Source organism: Carcharodon carcharias, chromosome 4, assembly GCF_017639515.1.
Source record: "Carcharodon carcharias isolate sCarCar2 chromosome 4, sCarCar2.pri, whole genome shotgun sequence".
Classification (NCBI taxonomy): domain Eukaryota; kingdom Metazoa; phylum Chordata; class Chondrichthyes; order Lamniformes; family Lamnidae; genus Carcharodon; species Carcharodon carcharias.
Window position 1 is genome coordinate 193,657,881 of NC_054470.1, and position 20,435 is coordinate 193,678,315.

At 49.2% G+C, this 20,435-nt stretch overlaps 1 protein-coding gene across 1 annotated transcript in view; it reads left to right on the plus strand.

Moving 5' to 3' along the window:
* LOC121276897 (pikachurin) overlaps nt 1–20,435 on the plus strand; it is a 230,528-nt gene that overhangs the window by 43,288 nt on the left and 166,805 nt on the right. The window contains exons 4-6 of the mRNA XM_041185517.1: nt 1,592–1,618; nt 4,979–5,096; nt 8,597–8,732. Of these exons, the coding sequence (XP_041041451.1) occupies nt 1,592–1,618; nt 4,979–5,096; nt 8,597–8,732 (281 nt within the window). The remainder of the gene's footprint in view (nt 1–1,591; nt 1,619–4,978; nt 5,097–8,596; nt 8,733–20,435) is intronic.

Consider the following 20,435-nt stretch of genomic DNA (forward strand, 5'->3'; position numbering starts at 1 on the left):
TAGGCAGCACCTTCCAAAACCTATGACCACTATCATTTAGAAAGGACAAGGGCAGCAGACACAAGGGAAGTACCCCTCCAAGTCATTCAACATCTTGCTCTGGAAATATACTGGCTGTTCCTTCGCTGTCGCTGGGTCAAAATCCTGGAACTCCCTCCCTAACAGCACTGTTGGTGTGCCTACACCACATGGACTGCAGCGGTTCAAGAAGGTGGCTCACCACCACCTTCTCAAGGGCAGTTAGGGATGGGCAATAAATGCTGGCCCAGCCAGCGAAGCCCAGATCTAAAAAGAACAAATAAAAAAAAATGTGATTCTGGAAGTGCTGACAAGGGCAGTAAGACTGCTTTCCCCCACATTTGAATTTTACACTAAAGTTGAGCTCCCCACACCCCAGCGTAAATTTCGGGGCTTTCACTTCACTTAGTTGGCTCAGAGAGTGGAGCTTGTGGGACAGGGCAGGGGTGAGAATGGACACAGGGAGGCAAAACTGTAGTAGGGGGGGCCTCCGATTGACACTGTGGGGCTGTAAATGAGGCACCCACCCCTTTCACTGACCAGCAGCCCACTGCATCCAGCCTGCCAGACTACACATTGGGCACAGGTCTCTCCTGCCACCCGTTATATCGGGGCAGTGGTGGATGAGGCCCTTAATTGGGCATCACTTACCCACTTAGGTGCCTCAACTAGGTCATGGCTGGGAGACCTACCCAACATCTCCCTCACCGCTCATAAAATCATAGTGGGGCTGGGTGGACTGGCAGCAGGTACACCCGAATTTACTGGTCCACTTGCCTGTTTCCCTGTCCAGAGGTAGCCTATGGTGTTTCATTACACTTGCCCTAACAGCCTAGTTCCCTCTTTAAACCCTGGGTTTATGCTGGTTATAACATCTCTTCACTCCATCTAACCCTATCAATTCCTTCAATCACCATAAATTTGTCAGTCCAATCACCCCCTTAATCTTCTATGTTTGAGCGAATAACAAGCCTAACCTTTGGAACCTTTCCTCAACATTTATCACCTTCACCATTCTGGGAAATCTCCACTCCAACCCCTCCAAAGGTTATTATTTTTTGATTCATTCATGGGATGTGGGTGTCACTAGCTAGGCCAGCATTTATTGCCCATCCCTAATTGCCTTAGTTCAGAGGGCAGCTAAGAGTCAACCACATTGTAATGTATCCTTTCAGAGCGCAGTTACTCCAGATGGGATCTGATAAGAGATTTCTACTACTGGAGCGTAACTTCCACCCCTTTTCATTCCAACTCCCAAACCATTCCCCCTAAGAGCTCCCTGCACCCTTCCCTCCAAATGTGCATCAGCCCAGATCTGGGAGCAGTGCTCCTTACTGGCCCCAGTATGACATGACACAACTATCAGTGTTGCCTCAGTTAGGCGGAGTTTTGTGCTGTGGGTCAATGAATTGGACATAATGACAGGATGAAGGGGAAAGAAGTGACTCCACAGGGTCAGACCTTCACTTGAAGCTATGGCAATCCACAGCTGGACCTCCACTGGGCTAGTTCTGTAGGAAGCTGAGATGTTGGATATTGGCTAAAAATGATCATTTTTATGTGTGTTTTGCAGGATCGAATGAGAAGTCCACAAATCTATGTAAGTATTTTGGAAATTTAAGTAGTATCTTTGACCCTGTCGATTGAATTTTAGCTCTCATAGGAATGTTCATTTATCCCTCCTGGATTTGACAGTCCACTGCTCTCCTGCCTGAAATGCCAGTTTCCATTCTCTGTAAACCGCATCTCATCCAAAACTTTGCTGCCAGTGTCTGAACTCTCACCGATCGCCCTTCTGCTCCCTGACCGACATTGACGTCCAGTCCAGTTATGCCTTGAGTGAAAAAAAATCTCGTCCTTCAATGGTCTCCCCCATCCCTAACTCTAGCCTCATAATCCTCTGCGATATCAGTGCTCCTCTCATTCCGCTTCTCTGAATCCCCAATTTTAATTGCTCCACAATTAGTGGCCGTGCCTACAGTTGCCTGGGTCCCAAACTCTGGAATTCACTCCCTACAACTAACACTATGCCTCTCTCTCCTACCCTAAGATGCTCCTTAAAACCCAAATTTTTCAAAGCTCTTAACCACCCCAGCCACATTTTGTTGATCTGTGACTAACTTTGTATGATTATATTCCTGTAAAAGGCCCTGGACAATTTGCTGTATGAAAGGTGCTATTTTGAAGCAGGGTGTTGTTGTTGTATCCCTGGGATTTGGACCTTACATCATGGTGAGCAATGTGCGTTGGCTCATAAATACACTCAATTTTGTCACTTTAGAATTTGGAACACTCCAATAATAACCAGATAATCTGCGATTGTGTGTGATACCTAGGTGTATTTCAGTGTGTGATATCCAAATGTATGTCCATGGGTGATACCCGGGTGTATCTCAGTGTGATATCTGGGTGTATTTCAGTGGGTGATACCCAGATGTATTTCAGTGTGTGATACACGGGTGTATTTCAGTGTGTGATACCCGGGTGTATTTCAGTGTGTGATACCCAGGTGTATTTCAGTGTGTGATACACAGGTGTATTTCAGTGTGTGATACCCGGGTGTATTTCAGTGTGTGATACACTGGTGTATTTCAGTGTGTGATACCCGGGTATATTTCAGTGTGTGATACCCGGGTGTATTTCAGTGTGTGATACCCGGGTGTATTTCAGTGTGTGATATCCAGGTGTATTTCAGTGTGTGATATCCAGGTGTATTTCAGTGTGTGATATGCGGGTAGTTTTCAGTGTGCGATACCCGGGTGTATCTCAGTGTGTGATATGCGGGTGTATTTCAGTGTGTGACATCCGGGTGTATTTCCGTGTGTGATAGGTGGGTGTATTTCAGTGTGTGATATCTGGGTGTATTTCAGTGGGTGATACCCGGGTGTATTTAAGTGGGTGATACCCGGGTGCATTTCAGTGTGTGATATCTGGATGTACTTCAGTGGGTAATAATTGGGTGCATTTCAGTGGGTGATCCCGGGTGTATTTTAGTGGGTGATACCCGGGTGTATTTCAGTGGATGATACCCAGGTGTTTTCTATGTGTGATACCCAGGTGTATTTCACTGAGTAATATCTGGGTGTATTTCAATGAGTGATACTGGGTGTATTTCAGTGTGTGATACCCATGTGTATTTCAGTGTGTGATGCCTGGGTATATTTCAGTGGGTGATACCCGGGTGTATTTCAGCGTATGATATCCAGATGTATTTCAGCGTCTGATGCCCGTGTGTATATCAGTGTGTAATACCCTGGTGTATTTCAACGAGTGATACTGGGTATATTTCAGTGTGTGAAACCCGTGTGTATTTCAGTGTGTGATATCTGGTACATTTCGGTGGGTGATGCTCGGGTATATTTCAGTGAGTGATACCAGGTGTATTTCAGTGTATGTTACCCAGATGTATTTCCATGTGTAACACCCAGGTGTATTTCAGAGGTGATATCCAGGTGTATTTCAGTGTGTGGTATCTGAGTATACTTCAGTGTGTGATACCCGGGTGGATCTCAGTGTCTGATACCCATTTGTATTTCAGTGAGTGATACCGGGTGTATCTCAGTGTGTGATACCTGAGTGTATTTCCGTGGGTGATACCCAAGTGTATTTCTGTGGGTGATATCCGAGTATATTTCTGTGGGTGATCTCGTGTATTTCAGTGTGTGATATCCGGGTGTATTTCAATGTGTGATACCTGGGTATTTCAGTAGGTAATTCCCAGGTGTATTACATTGAGTGATATCTGAATGTATTTCAGTAGGTGATATCAGGATTTATTTCAGTGTGTGATGCCCGCGTGTATATCAGTGTGTAATACCCAGGTGTATTTCAATGAGTGATACTGGGTGTATTTCATTGTGTGATACCCGTGTGTGTTTCAGTGTGTGATATCCAGGTGTATTTCAATGTATGATACCTGGGTATATTTCAGTGGGTGATTTCTGGGTGTATTTCATTGAGTGATATCTGAGTGTATTTCTGTGGGTGATACCTGTGTGTATTTCAGTGTGCGATATCTGAGTACATTTCTGTGTGTGACACCCGTGTGTATTTCCGTGTGTGATATCCGGGTACATTTCAGTGGATGATGCCAGGTGTATTTCAGTGTGTGTTACCCAGATGTATTTCCATGTGTAACACCCAGGTGTATTTCAGAGGTGATATCCGGATGTATTTCAGTGTGTGATATCTGAGTGTATCTCAGTGTCTGATACCCACGTGTATTTCAGTGAGTGATACCGGGCGTATTTCAGTGTGTGAAACCCGTTTATATTTCAGTGGGTGAAACCCGGCTATATCTCAGTGTGTGAAAACTGGTTGTATCTCGGTGTGTGATACCCCGGTGTATTTCCATGTCTGAAACCCGGGTGTATTTCAGTATGTGAAAACTGGTTGCATCTCAGTGTGTGATACCCGGGTTTATTTCAGTGTCTGAAACCCGGGTGTGTTTCAGTATTGAATACCGGGTGTATCTCAGTTTGTGAATATCCACGTGTATTTTAATGATTGATACCAGTTGTGTGATGCCCGGGTGTATTTCTGTGGGTGATACCTGAGTGTATTTCCATGGATGATACCCAAGTGTATTTCTGTGGGTGATACCCATGTGTACTTCAGTTTGTGATATCCGGGTGTATTTCTGTGGGTGATACCCGCATGTATTCCAGTGATGATACCCGCGTGTATTTCTGTGGGTGATACCCGAGTGTATTTCTGTGGGTGATACCCATGTGTATTTCCGTGTGTGATATCTGGGTGTATTTCAGTGTGATATCTGGGTGTATTTCAGTGTGATATCTGGGTGTATTTCAGTGTGTGATATCTAGGTGTATTTCCATGTGTGATACCACATATATTTCAGTGTGTGATACCCGAGTGTATTTCTGTGGGTGATACCTGTGTGTACTTCAGCGGGTGATGGCTGAGTGCTGTGCTGAACTTGTTGCATTTCTCTCTCTAGGGGATGGTTGTTGGGAGCCTGAATCCGGGGACTAGGTACCGTGTGACAGTGAAAGCGCGTAGCAGGACAGGGGATGGGAGGCCGAGCCCCACAAAGGATGTGACAACTGTCTCTCTAGGTAAGAACCCAAAGCTAGAATTTACAGTGTTGGTTGATGGTGGTGCATTGGTGAAGTCACTGGACTAGGGATCCAGCGGTCTGGGTTAACACCCTGGTAACAGGGGTTCAAATCCCACAATGGCAGCTGGTGGAATTTAAATTCAGTTACTAAATCTGGAATTGAGAAACAAATCTCAGTGATGGTGACCATGAAACTATCATCAATTGTCATAAAAACCCATTTGGTTTACGACTGCCCTTAAGGGAAAGCAATCTGCTGACCTGGCCTATGGGTGACTCCAGACCCACAGCAACGTGGCTGACTCTGAAATGGCCGAGCAAGTCATTCAGCTCAAGGGCAATTAGGGATGGGCAACAAATGCTGGCCTTGCCAGTGATGTCCACTAGCCAAACAGCAAGAACAACTTCTATTGCTCGCCTTTACCTTAACGTAATGTAACCAGCCCAGCTGGGACTTTGCAAGTGTTTTGCTCCTCACCAGCCTCCCAGCTCTCTTTCTCTTACCCGATGCAAGCTCCTCCTTCGATGTATCTTAGGTTTATGGTTTGCCATTCTATTTCCTCTCTCTCCCTCCTGCTGAATGTCCGAGCTCACCATCCGATGGCCCGGCTGGGATTTCCCGGCCTCTTTTGAGCCTCAGTAGCCTTTTTTGAGCCTCGGGACCAGCAGTTCAAAAAAATTGAATCGGCTGTTTTGGGATGGGACTCGGTAGGGTTGGCGCTGCTGCCCCACAGCTCCAGGGACCCGGGTTGGACCCTGACCTCAGGTGTCTGCCTGTGTGGGGTCAGCACGTGCTCGGTGGGTTTCCGTTGGGTGCGCCCATGGTTCAAAAGACGTGCAGGTTAGGTGGATTGGTTATGGTGAATTGTCCCCCGGTGGGTATGTGAGAGTGTGCGCCCTGTGACAGACTGGTGTCCTGTCCTGGGTGAACCCTGCCCAGCACCCATTGCCTGTCGGGATACACTCTGACTCCCCTGTGACCCTGAATTAGGATGAAATGGCTCTGGAAAAGTGAGTATTTTGGGAAGTCCTGGTTGTGAAAAGCACTACAGAAATTCCAGTCTTCCTTTACCTTTACCAACACCATTGGAACATGCCCCCAAATTTGCCGGTCACCTGCCCTTCAGTGTACCCGGCTGAGTATTCGGAGTTCAGTCTCCCAGCACCCCTGCTGCTGTGAGCTGGAATGAGGGAGAGCAGTCAGGAGAGCATTTGGAATAGTCGGGTCTAGAGGGAACAAAGGCCTGTATGAGGGTTTCAGCAGCAGACGAGCTGAGATGGGGCAAAGTTGGGCAATGTTATGGAAATGGCATTAGCCGGTTTTAGTGATGGGGTGGATATGAGGTTGGAAGCTCATCTCGAGATCGAGTGTAGCATCAAAGCAGTAAACAGTCTAGCTCAGTCTCAGTCTGTTGTCAGGGAGAGGGGTGGAGTCGGTATCTAGGGGACGCAGTTTGGAGTGGGGACTGAAAACAATGACTTCAGTCTTCCCAATATTTAACTGGAGGAAAGTTCTGCTCATCCAGTACTGGGTGTCGGATAAGCAGTCTGATCATTTACCAACAGTGGAGGCGTTGAGAGAGGCGGTGGTGGGGGAGAGCTGGGTGTTGTCAGTGTACGTGTGAAAATTAACCCTGTGCTTTCGGATGATGTCACCGAGGGGCAGCGTGTGGATGAGAAATAGGAGGGGCTGAGGGTAGATCCTGGGGGTATACCAGAGGTAATGGTTCAGAAACAGGAAGAGAAGCCATTACAAGTGATTCTCTGGTTATGATTGGATAGATAAGGATGGGGCCGGGTGAGAGCAGTCCCACCCAGCTGGACGACAGTGAAGAGGGATTGGAGGAGGATGGTGTGGTCACCCAGGTCAAAGGCTGCAGACAGGTCGAGGAGGGAAAGTTTACCTCAGGTCACAGTCACACAGGATGTCATTTGCAGCTCTAACAAGAGATGTTTCAGGACTTTGGCAGGGCAGAAGCCTGATTGGAGGGACTCAAACATGGAATACAGGAAAGATGGTCACAGATCGGGACATGTTCAAGGACTTTGGAGAGGAAGGGGAGGTTGGTAATTGCAAGGAAGGAGGGGGTCAAGGGCTGGGGATCTTTTTTTTTGATGAAAGAGGTGATGGCCGGGGATTTTCCGGCCCCCGTTGTGGGTGGGACCCCCCCCAGCCAGGAGCCCATTGAGGTGTGGTGGGACCGGAAGATCCCGGTGGTGGGCGGGTGTGGACAATCCCGCCGGATGACAGCAGATTTAAAGGAGGGGAGAGACCTGATGAGAGAAGGTGCTAATTATAGCGGGAAACATGGGGGCCGGCGGGGGGAACGTTGGTCAATCAGCAGTTTAGTGGGCACAGGGGGTGAGGGAACAGGAGGTGGGCCTCCAGGGCAAGGTGAGCCCCAGGAGGGCATGAGGGGAGATAGGAGAGAAACTAGAGAAAGCCAATTGAGTCTTCACCAACTCCAGCAAACAGAAACTCATTAGCAACACTACAGCAACATCTCCCGATAAAAGCAGGATTAATCCAAAGGAAAGAAAGACTTGCATTTATGTAGCACCTTGTGCAACCGCAGGATGTCCCGAAATGCTTTACAGGCAATGAAGTGCTGTTGGAAGCGTAGTCACTGTTGTAATTGTTAGAAATGTGGTGAGCAATCTGTGCTCAGTAATTCCCCACACACAGCAACGTGTTAATAATCAGATAACCTGCTTTTGGTGAAGCTGTTTAAGTCGAAATATTGGCCACTGCTCTTCTTCAGAATTCCTCTTTCTCCGTCCCTCAGAGTGAGGAGGATGTTGGAATGGAGCCTGTGGGTCTTTTAACACGGGGAGGCTGCTGTACTGTGGTTACCCGGCAGCTCAGGTCTGAAGGATGGACAGGGTAACAATCAACCTGCCTGGCCAGGCCACAAACACACCCTTCGGGGCCCATCAGACCCTGGGGGGGGTGGTGGGGGGGGGACATGAACCCAGGACTTCTGGCTCAGAGGCAGGGACAGTACCCTCGGCACCACGAGTATCTCCTTTCTTCAAAATACTCACCATGGCAACTTTTGACCTCCACCTGAGAGGCCAGATGGGGCCTCGGTTTAACGTCTCATTTCTGGCAGTGCAGCACTCCAGCAGTACTGCAGTGGTGTGTCAACCTTGATTTTTGTGCTCAAGCCCTGGTGTGGGAATTGCTACTAACTGGACATGACTACAACATGGAGTGGAGGCTAGTTACACAGGGCTAATGATGTAAACTCAGTGCCAGTCATTTACACCCAGGTGATCTCCAGGCGTGGCAAATGACCCAACCATCTCCATTCTCCAGAGACTTGTGCTGTCACCGCTGTAGATGATGGATGCGGAGGGATAAATATGAAAGGCCGGTCAGTCTAGACTCTACAGTTGAAGAGGTTTTGTCAGTTAAACCTGTGCAATTGGCTGAGTTAGCTAGCCTCAGCTGTCCCAGCTTGCTGACGAATTGTCTGCCCGTTCTTACTTCCGCAGACCAGTGCTCACCGCCAGATGCCCCGTCTAGACCCGAGGCTGCAGCCGTGTCCGACTCGGAGGTGGCGTTGTCATGGAAACCAGGGCCAAGGGTAGGGAGTTCGCCGCTGCAGTATTACACAGTGGCGTATACCCGGTGAGTGCTGGGACCCTGAGTTGTAGAGTGCCTGAGGAAGACAGTGATGTCCAGCTGGGCAGTTGTTTGAACTGAGGAGGCACAGGATCAGGAAGGAGGCCACTCAGCCCCTCGAGCCTGTTCCGCCATTCAATGAGATTACATCTTAACCTCATCCACTTGCCTTGGTTCTGTAACCCTTTAACCCATCACCCAACAAATTCCTGTCAATCTCAGTTTTGACATTTTCAACTGACCCCCAGCATCAATTGAGAGAGGGAGTTCCAGATTTCCACTATCCTTTGTGTGAAGAGATGCTTCTTAACTTCCTAAGTGGCCTTGTTCTAATTTTAAGATTGTGCCTTTCATTCTGGAGTGTCTAGTGAACAATGAAACCTTCATTTCCTGAATGTTTCAGTTAAGGCTCATTATCTGACTCTCAGAGTTATCAATTGGTGACTTTAATGGGCCTGCATGTGCACAGGAGATGGTTTATTCAGGAACTGACTGACTTCAATTCAAGCCCTTTAATATCTGCCCTGATTAGGGGAAGATTGACTGAAAGAGGCCATTGTGGGTTCCTGGTTGGGGTAGCTGTATGACCAGGGTCTGATAGCCCGACACAGTGACACTGCCCTCCAGTCAGACAGTAGCGAGCAGCCAGACACCAGTTGCTGTTTATATGGGCTCCTCTTTCACCTCCCCCCCACCACCCAGCCCCCCGGCCTCCTTCACCACTTCCTGTCCGCTACAAGAAAGAATAAATAAAACTCCTCACAACACAAAGCAAGTGCCTTTTTTCAAAAAAGAAAAATCGCTGTGATATGCTAGGATACCCCAGAATTGCCTGCCAGGAATGTTAGACCCTGATCTAGTTTTATACCCAGGGTTAAACTGTCGCAGGATTCGTCTCCAAAAATTTAGGCCCCAGACTCCCGGTAACCCATGGTTACTGACTGGGTCCCTTATAACAGCCAAACACACACACAGACACACAAACACACACACAGACACATGCACACACACGCACATGAACACCCACTGGTGCACCCACAGACACACACGCACAGACACATGCAGACACATACACACACAGACACATTCACACACATACACAAATACAGACACATGTACACAGGCACACACACAGACACACAAACACACATACAGACACGTACACACACACAGACACACGTACACAGACACGCACTCACACACACACACATGCACACAGACACACATACAGATACACGTACACAGACACGCACTCACACACACACACACAGACACACAAACACACATACAGACACATGTACACACACACAGACACACGTACACAGACACGCACTCACACACACACACACACACACACACAGACACACAAACACACATACAGACACACGTCCACACACAGACACATGTACACAGACACGCACTCACACACACTCACACACACATGCACACAGACACACATACACACACACGTACACAGACACATACACAGGCACACACACACACAGACACACATACAGACACACATACACAGACACGCACTCACACACACACACACACACACACACACACACACACACACACACACATTTGCCTGAGGCCTGGACCTCATGTGCACATAATCCCATGGGCCTGTGGGATCTGGGTTAGGCCCCGCCTCCTGATTCAAAGGTGTCACCCAAAAACAGTCACCAGGCTGGGGAAGGGGGATGCAGCAGGTTCCTGGGTCATCCCAAGCTAGGGAAAATTGAGGGAGAGGGTGGGAGGAGGAATCTATCCAGGCTTCCCCTTGCCCGTGGGAACCCTGGAATATTGGGCAAGGTTGAAGCTGGTCCCTGTTGCGAGGCCATTCACAGCTGGTGTAGGACATGAAGGCTCCTCTGTGTGAGTCAGGAGGAGTTAGCCGGAGTTGGGGGGGTTGGTGTTGGGGAATATTATTATTGGGCAGGTTAGTTAGATCCACACTGGAGTCTGGATTGTGTGGGGATGGGATCTATTGATTTGGTTGAATGAACTCAGAGCAGGGACAGGGAGGGAGGCACTGGTGGTGGTGACATTCCCTCACTGTGGAATTAGACAGTGTCACACTGACTCAGGACTTGAAACTGTTACCCGGGGGGAAGGGTGTGTGGAGCGGAAGACAATGGCAGGGACGAGGAAGAGGGAGGGGGAGAGAGGGGGGGATGAGTGCAGTTTTATTATCAGTTTAGGAAGATCTCCCTGACACCGAAGCATTGGGCAGCAGCGAAGGGGTTAATGGAAGGTTTGATGGTGGGGGTAGGGAGTAGGTTGGATCTGGCCTGGGATTTATTTTCCCCTCCCCTCTGCGACTGCATGTGGAGAGGAGTGGAGTTTCCGGAAGGAAGATCTCTGATTCCCTTCCCCAGGGAGAGGCTTCTCCTTGATTACTTGCACATGGGAAATGCTATGTAACAAATCCTGCAACATCTTCCAGTCCACTTGCTTTCCTTTCCCAGCCCCGCCTCCTCCTTCTCTTCCTTACATTCATCAGAACATTTTGTCCCCTCTCCCCACCCTAGTGCCCTCCCTTCCATGCTCCCCTACTGATGGGAAATCCTCCAAATACCTTCCCCAGTCTCCTTGTGTCACCTAAAGACAGTGAACACTACGTCTCTCTGGGCTAATCCTCCCTGTGGACATCGCTGACCTTACCTGAACCTGGTCTCCTCTGACTAGCAGAATTAGGGTCAGCAACTCGGAATCTTAAGCTGAGAATATGACCTCGCGTTGTGCACACCTCTCGCCCAGCACCCCAATCAATCAATAATGGCAGCTACAGTACCCACAATCCCCTGTGGGCCAGAAAGCCCTCTAGCTATCACCATTTCAGCAGGGAGCTGATGTCCGATGGATTTTTTTTGCTACTGCACTTCCCACTGGACTGTCCACTTGATGAATCCAGGATATTCCGGATAGTCTGTTTCTTTGGCTACCCTAGGGACAGTCCATTGTGACTCTGGGACTCCCCACCATGAGAGGGGTCAGCAATGTCTGACTTTCCCCCACCATTTACTATCCTGATTCACATCAGTAAACCTTCTACGCAGGCTGTTGTGTTTACATCTGACTGCCTACCAACGGCTGCCAAGGCCCACTGTGTTAGACCAGCCTTCTGATGCTACGCACCATTCTCCAGTTGTGGGGGAGGCAAGTTTGTTTGACTGTAGGCCCCCATCTCCCAGATCTAGCCAATGGAAGGAGGGAAGGTCAAATTCTGATTTTGAGGTTCACTCAATTCATTCCTGGGATGAAGGGGGTATCCTATGAGGAAAGGTGGGACAGGCTGGGCCTGTGTCCATCGGAGTTTAGAAGAATGAGAGATGATCTTATTGAAACATACAAGATCCTGAGGGGAATTGACAGGGTGGATGCTGAGAGGATGTTTCCACTTGTTGGGGAGGCTAGAACAGGCGGACACTGTTTAAAAACAAGGGGACGTCCTTTTAAGAAGGAGATAAAGGGAATTTTTTCCTCCCAAAGGGTTGTTAGTCCATGGATTTCTGTTCCCCAGAGAGCAATGGAGACTGGGTCATTGAATATATTCAAGAGTGAGTTAGACAGATTTTTGATCTACAAAGGAATCAAAGGATAAAGGGAGCAGACAGGAAAGTGGAGTTAAGGCCAGGATCATCTATTGTTAAAAATCTATTATAAAGGATGTGAATAAATGGATACTTTGATAATCATGATCTGATTGGACAAGGTCAGCATGGATTTACAAATGGGAATTCATGTTTGATGAGCTTGTTGGAGTTTTTTGAGGATGTTACTAACAAAATTGATAAAGAAGAGTCGATGGACGTAGTATACTTGGATTTTCAGAAGGATTTTTATAAAGTCGCCCATAGGAAGTTGATCAGCAAAATAAAAGCACATGGGATAGGAGGCATTATACTGGCATGGATTAAGGATTGGTTAACAGGTAGTTAACAGAGAGTAGGAATATATGGGTCATTCTCATGTTGACAGACTGTGACTAGTGAGGTACCACAAAGGTCAGTACTTGGGCCCCAACTGTTCACAATATATATCAATGATTTGGATGTGGGGACCAAATGCAATATTTCCAAGTTCACAGATGATACAAAGCTAGGCAGGAATGTATGTTGTGAGGAAGATGTAAAGCAGCTACAGGAGGATTTGGACAGACTTAGTGAGTGGGCAAGAACATGGCAGATGGAATATAATGTGGGAAAATGTGAGGTTATCCACTTCGGTAAGAGGAACAGATGTGCAGAGTATTTCCTAAATAGTAAGAGATTAGAAAGTGTAGATGTACAAAGGGACCTGGGAGTCCTTGTCCATAAGTCACTGAAAGCTAACATGCAGGTGCAGCCGGCAATTAGGAAGGCTCATGGAATGTTAGCCTTTATCATAAGAGGATTTCGAGTACAAGAGTAGTGAAATCTGGCTTCAATTGTGTAGAAGCTTGGTTAGATTGCACCTGGAGCACTTTGTGCCATTTTTGTCCCCTTACCTCAGAAAGGATATTATTGCCATAGAGGGAGGGCAAGGAAGGTTCACCAGACTTATTCCCAGGAGAGCGGGATTGTCCTATGAAGGGAGATTGGGGAAACTGGGTCTGTATTCTCTAGAGTTTTGAAGAATGAGAGGTGGTCTCATTGGAACCTTCAAAATACTTAAAGGGATAGACAGGGTAAACATAGGTAAGATGTTTCCCCTGGTTGGGGAGAAGCCACTTAGGGCTGAGATGAGGAGAAATTCCTTTACTCAGAGGGTTGTTAATCTTTGGAATTCTCTATCCCAGAGGGCCATGGAATCTCAGTCATTGAGTGTGTTTGAGGTAGAGATTGATAGAGATTGATTAACAATAACATAAAGGGTTATGAGGATAGTGCGGGTAAAAGGCATTGAAGTATTTGATCAGCCAGGATCATACTGAATGGCAGAGCAGGCTCGATGGGCTGAATGGCCTACTCCTGTTCCTAAGTCCTATGTTACTATGTTCCTATGAGATGGAGTGATGTAGCTGTAGAATCTATCTGAAGAATGATCTTACAAGGGATGAAGATTCAGAGGAGGAATCCATTGTTAATGTTGTGCAGCAGTAGAGAACATGCTTTAAGTTGGTAATTTAGCACAGCTTTCCCTAGTTGGGGAAGGATGAGGGAACCATAAACCAGTTCACTCTGAGTGTCTGGGAGGAACTGGGAGAATCTGTGACTTTACAGAGTTGTCTTGGAAATAAACCTAAGGTGTAGACTAGCTTCAGACTCATTCTTCCTCAACATACAATTGTTGGAATGAATATCCATGTTAGGACGGAGAGATGGGAATTGAGAGGACTTTGACTCGATCTACAGGTTGGGCCCCATGCAGAGGAGTCTCTGAGTCTCATCTCCAGAGAATGCAGTCTGGAGACAAGGAGGAGCGGGGGAGGTGGGGGGAGGTGGGGGGAGTCTATCAGACTATTGACATGCTGCTTAAATGTTTAATTCTTTCTGCCATCTGTGTGTCATTTTCTTAAATTTACCTCATTGGGACACTAAACAAAGCTGACAGATTGGTGTCAGTGGTACGCGCTGGTTGTTAATACTCGCCTTTTCCTGCTTCCCTTCACCTCTTCCCTCCCCCTCCCCCTCCTGCACACTCACCCACTTGCACACATGGATATTTATACTTGTCCATCTTCTAATTGTTCTCTGTCCAATTTTTAATGAGAAACATGACGAGCAATGGAGTTAGGATAATCCCAGCTGTTGAGCCCCTGGGCTCTTTAATGGAATTAAAGAGTGGGCCCATAGATTGGAACACAGAATGGAGGGAATCCACTTTTCTCTCACTTGCTCTCTCACCATCACCCCCTCTTCGTTCTTTCTTTCTTCCTGTCTCTCCATTTCACTCCATCTCCGTAATTCTCTGTGTTTTTCCACCATTTCTCTTCCTATTGCTGCCTGCCTGTCTGTCTCGCTCCCTCCTTTCTGCTGCAGACTCTTTACACTCAGAGGGAAAAGGAATGTTAAAAAGCTATTCTAAGGCATAAAGATGTTGAACTCTGTTTCGGAGCCAACCTCATTCTTTGGAATAGTTTAACAATAGAGTGTAGAGGAGGTGGGCCAGGGCCAGTTTGAAGGGCTGAATGGCCTTTTTAGGAAACTGTGAAATTCGGGGATGGTGGTTAGCAGGCCCCACGAGGCACTGGGATATTTTTTCCGCTGCAGGTTTCCCTCGTACTACTTGACCTGTTTTTAGTGAACAGTTGTTAAGTATAAGAGGAGCATTGTGCTGATGTCACCCAGCTGTTAAATCTGTCTGCTCATAAACATCGAGGGGCCGTGCTGGTTAAAAGAGGCTGCCTGTTTCTGTGGTTCAACTCAGCCCTCCAGAGGATCAGCCCTTCAGCTGGTCTCTCACTGTTGGACAGTTCTTGGAATGCAGCGTTCTGACTTTTAAACCGCTGGACATACAGGAAGCGAGAGAGACTTCAGCGCGTGATCCTTTGTGTTTATGTTAAAATAATAAAAAAAAACAGCAATCAGCTCAGAGTGGAAAACAGTCAGCAACACAGTAGCCCAATTCAGTTAATCAAAGAGCTTTGTCACACCAACCCACTCACCCCAAATATGGAACCCCTTTTCTACCTCTATTCCCTGTCTCTCAGGCTCTCTTCGCTCTGTCTCTCTCTGGATCCCTGTCTTTGTCCATCTCCCCATCTCTCAACATCTCTCTGAATCTCTCTGTCTCCCCTTCCTTCATCCCCCCCCCTCCATCTGTACCCCACTCCGTCTCCCCTCTCAGTCTCCCTTCCCTTTGTCACCTTTCCCTCCATCTCCTCTCCCCTGTCCCCCCCTCTCTCTGACTCACTTCTCCCCATCTCCCTGTCTCTCCCCATCTCCCCTCCCTTCACCACCCCCCCTCTCTTTGGAGTCACTTCAATCGATAAGTTCCACAGCTGCCATTGATCTGAGAGAACCTCTCTCACCTTCCAAGGTCGAAGCGTGCAGGCTAACAGAACAGAAGGAGGCTATTCAGCCCATTGGTTCTCTGCTAGCTCTTTGCTAGAGTAATTCCAAGTTAACCCACTGTTGTAGTCTCTCTCCGTTGGCTCACCACTTCTTCATGGCTTCTATAAAGATGCCACTTTCCTTTCAAATATGTAACAGTCACTGTTGTGTTCAGCAGAATACTCCATGGTTCAACAAATCATTTCATTCCCCCTCCCACTGACCCCAGGACCTGCATTACTGAGTTTGAAATGCTCCCGCTCCCCTCAGTATCAGGGTGCCCTAGAGTGTTGGTTATGGTTACTTACAGTAACCTGGAGGCCTGAACTAATAACCCAGGAAACCCATGGTCAATCTCCCACCACGACAACCTGCGAATTAAAATTCAGTTTTCTTTTTAAAGTCTGGGAGCAATATCCAGACCCTGGAGTAACCATGAAACCGTCAGATTTAACAAACGTCCTTGAAGAAAGGACTCGCATTGATATGGTGACTTTCACAAGCTCAGGAGGCTGCAAAGCACTTCCCAGCCAAAGAAGTGGAGTCACTGTTGTAACGTTAGAAACGTTAGAGGAAGGCAGCCTGCTTGTCCCTACCCAGCCTGAGCCTGTACATGACTCCGGTCCCACCTGGATAGGGTTGAATATTATAAAAACAAAAAAACTGCGGATGCTGGAAATCCAAAACAAAAACAGAATTACCTGGAAAAACTCAGCAGGTCTGGCAGCATCGGCGGAGAAGAAAAGAGTTGACGTTTCGAGTCCCCATGACCCTTCGACAGAACTTGAGTTCGAGTCCAGGAAAGAGCTGAAATATAAGCTGGTTTAAGGTGTGTGTGTGGGGGGCGGAGAGATAGAGAGACAGAGAGGTGGATGGGGGGGGGATGTGGTTGTAGGGATAAACAAGCAGTGATAGAAGCAGATCATCAAAAGATGTCAACGACAATAGTCCAAAGAACACATAGGTGTTAAAGTTAAAGTTGGTGATATTATCTAAACGAATGTGCTAATTAAGATTGGATGGTAGGGCACTCAAGGTATAGCTCTAGTGGGGGTTTTAAATTTTTTTTTTAAATAATGGAAATAGGTGGGAAAAGGAAAATCTTTATAATTTATTGGAAAAAAAAGGAAGGGGGAAACAGAAAGGGGGTGGGGATGGGGGAGGGAGCTCATGACCTAAAGTTGTTAAATTCAATATTCAGTCCGGAAGGCTGTAAAGTGCCTAGTCGGAAGATGAGGTGCTGTTCCTCCAGTTTGCGTTGGGCTTCACTGGAACAATGCAGCAAGCCAAGGACAGACATGTGGGCAAGAGAGCAGGGTGGAGTGTTAAAATGGCAAGCGACAGGGAGGTTTGGGTCATTCTTGCGGACAGACCGCAGGTGTTCTGCAAAGCGGCCGCCCAGTTTACGTTTGGTCTCTCCAATGTAGAGGAGACCACATTGGGAGCAACGAATGCAGTAGACTAAGTTGGGGGAAATGCAAGTGAAATGCTGCTTCACTTGAAAGGAGTGTTTGGGCCCTTGGATGGTGAGGAGAGAGGAAGTGAAGGGGCAGGTGTTGCATCTTTTGCGTGGGCGTGGTGTGGTGACATAGGAGGGGGTTGAGGAGTAGGGGGTGATGGAGGAGTGGACCAGGGTGTCCCGGAGGGAGCGATCCCTACGGAATGCCGATAGGGGGGGTGAAGGGAAGATGTGTTTGGTGGTGGCATCATGCTGGAGTTGGCGGAAATGGCGGAGGATGATCCTTTGAATGCAGAGGCTGGTGGGGTGATAAGTGAGGACAAGGGGGACCCTATCATGTTTCTGGAGGAAGAGCAACGAATGCAGTAGACTAAGTTGGGGGAAATGCAAGTGAAATGCTGTTGAATATTAGCTGCTGTCCGAAGCAGCCTAAGACTGATGTCCATCTTCTCAGGGTAACTAGGCATGGACACTAAATGGGCAGACTTGCCATTGATGCCCACATCCCGAGAATTCATTTAACAAAAACTGTGCCCTCTCCGTCCATTCACCCCAGGCCTCTCACTCCACTGTTTTTCTGACAGTTCTATTATCCAATGCTCCTGTTATTTAGGCTTTTCCTTACAAACACAATATAAATCTGATAAACTCTTTTAATCTTTTAATCCCTGGATTTTTGGCTGAGATTTTGTGTGTGTGTGTATGTGTGAGTGTGTGTGTGTGTGTGTGTGTGTGTGTGTGTGTGTGTGTGTGTGTGTGTGTGTGTGTGCTCCTGCCTGGTCCATAATTTTCTCTTTAACAGACAGTTAGACCCATGCCCCCTCCACTTTACTCATGTGCAAGTGGCACAGCAACATCAGGCGAGAGGTGGGTATGTGATTATAAACGGGGAAATTGAAAACTCGCTTCAGATGGCCACAAACTCCAGCTTATATTTCAGCTCTTTCCTGGACTCGAACTCAAGTTCTGTCGAAGGGTCATGAGGACTCGAAACGTCAACTCTTTTCTTCTCCGCCGATGCTGCCAGACCTGCTGAGTTTTTCCAGGTAATTCTGTTTTTGTTTTCCATTATTAACTTCCTGCTGTCCGTCTCACCATTGAGATGCACTGAAGTTGCTAAAGACACAAAGGGAACCCAGCAAATTAACATCTGAAGTGACATAAAGAGCCTATTTTGAGGCATTAAAGGTACATGTGTATTTATTTAATCCTGGATTAGATTCGTTTAATGATGTGATAATTGTGAATTACTACAAACACTCTGGCAATGAACACTAAAAATGACCAGTGTCAAGTATCTTTCCTTCAGTTTTAATTGTTGGGAGATTACATTTAAAATAATGTTAAATTATATTTTAAAAGCTTTTGTGTCTCTTCTGTTTCTCTCCCTCTTAATCCAACCTTCCCTTCCCCGGCTTTGGGTGGAATCTCTTGCTGGGGTTGAGTTTGGAGGCAGGAAGGGCAGGTAATGTTACTGGAGCCTCACCACCTTCTCATCTCCACCTGGATTATGTTCTGGGCGGGAAGGCCCATGGCCACCCCAACCCACCCCCCTTCCCAACCAACCCCACCCCACCCCCTACCCCACTCCTCCCCTCCTCACCACCCCCACCCCAACCCTCCCCTCTCCACTCCATCCCACCCCTCCCCTCTCCTCCACTCCGCACCCTTCCTCCCCTCCCCTCCCCACTCCACCACCAACTGAGGCCCTTGAATAAGTAATTAATGATCGCATAAGGGCCTCACCCACAGCCGCTGGTATTAACCCGGCTGTAGGCAGCTATGGCCAGAACCGTGTGACCAGCTTGTCACCTTCAAGGGGGAGGAGGGGGAGGGGTGAGGGGTGAGGGGGAGGGGGAGGGGGAGGGGAGGGGGAGGGGGAGAGGGAGAGGGAGAGGGGGAGGGAGAGGAGGTGCAGGGGGAGGGGGAGGGGTGAGGGGTGAGGGGGAGGGGAGGGGGAGTGGGAGAGGGAGAGGGAGAGGGGGAGGGAGAGGAGGTGCAGGGGGAGGGGAGGGGGAGGGGGAAAGGGGGAGGGGATGAGGAGGGGAGGAGGGGGAGGGGGTGGAGGGGAGAGGGGGAGATGGGGGAAGGAGGGGGGGATGGGGGAGAGGGGGAGAGGGGGTGTGAGGAGGGGGGGATGGGGGAGAGGGGGAGAGGGGGTGTGAGGAGGGGGGGATGGGGGAGAGGGGGAGATGGGGTGTGAGGAGGGGGGATGGGGGAGAGGGGGAGAGGGGGTGTGAGGAGGGGGGGATGGGGGAGAGGGGGAGATGGGGTGTGAGGAGGGGGGGATGGGGGAGAGGGGGAGATGGGGTGTGAGGAGGGGGGGATGGGGGAGAGGGGGAGAGGGGGTGTGAGGAGGGGGGGATGGGGGAGAGGGGGAGATGGGGTGTGAGGAGGGGGGATGGGGGAGAGGGGGAGATGGGGTGTGAGGAGGGAGGGATGGGGGAGAGGGGGAGAGGGGGTGTGAGGAGGGGGGGATGGGGGAGAGGGGGAGAGGGGGTGTGAGGAGGGGGGGATGAGGGAGAGGGGGAGAGGGGGTGTGAGGAGGGGGGGATGGGGGAGAGGGGGAGAGGGGGTGTGAGGAGGGGGGGATGGGGGAGAGGGGGAGAGGGGGTGTGAGGAGGGGGGGATGGGGGAGAGGGGGAGATGGGGTGTGAGGAGGGGGGGATGGGGAGAGGGGGAGAGGGGGTGTGAGGAGGGGGGGATGGGGGAGAGGGGGAGAGGGGGTGTGAGGAGGGGGTGGGGGAGGGGGGTGGGGGTGTGAATGGGGATGGGGAGGGGCGAGGGGTTGGGGGGGGTGGGTCCCTCGATCAAAGGTACTCAGTGACTGAACGTGGGACTGGACACTGGGGAAGGGGGCGACCCGCTGAGAGCCACCACCCTGTCCTTGCTGCTGCCCTCCCTGTGCCCCTCTCCCCACAACCCCTCCCCACCACCTCCGTGCTGCCTACCTGGGACCTGGGTTTGCTCCGTGACCCCGGAGTTTCCATCAGCAGCCACCGCCTCCCCCCCCACCCCCCCCCAGTGGCGCTGCTGAGCACAAGAGCTGCCGGCCTCTGATCGGTCGATAGCTCTCGGTAGTCGAGACTTGATTCCAGGGAAGAGCCCTCCGCTGGCCTTGCCACTGCCTGACTGGCTTGTGGTTTGGCGGGCCTTCCCCAAAAGGAGCGGCGTGGTCACTCACTGGCTCTTCAGCTGTCAGGTGAGACCCTTGGGTGCCTCAACAAGATTCCGCCATTCGTTTCTCTTTCAGCACCTGATTTAACA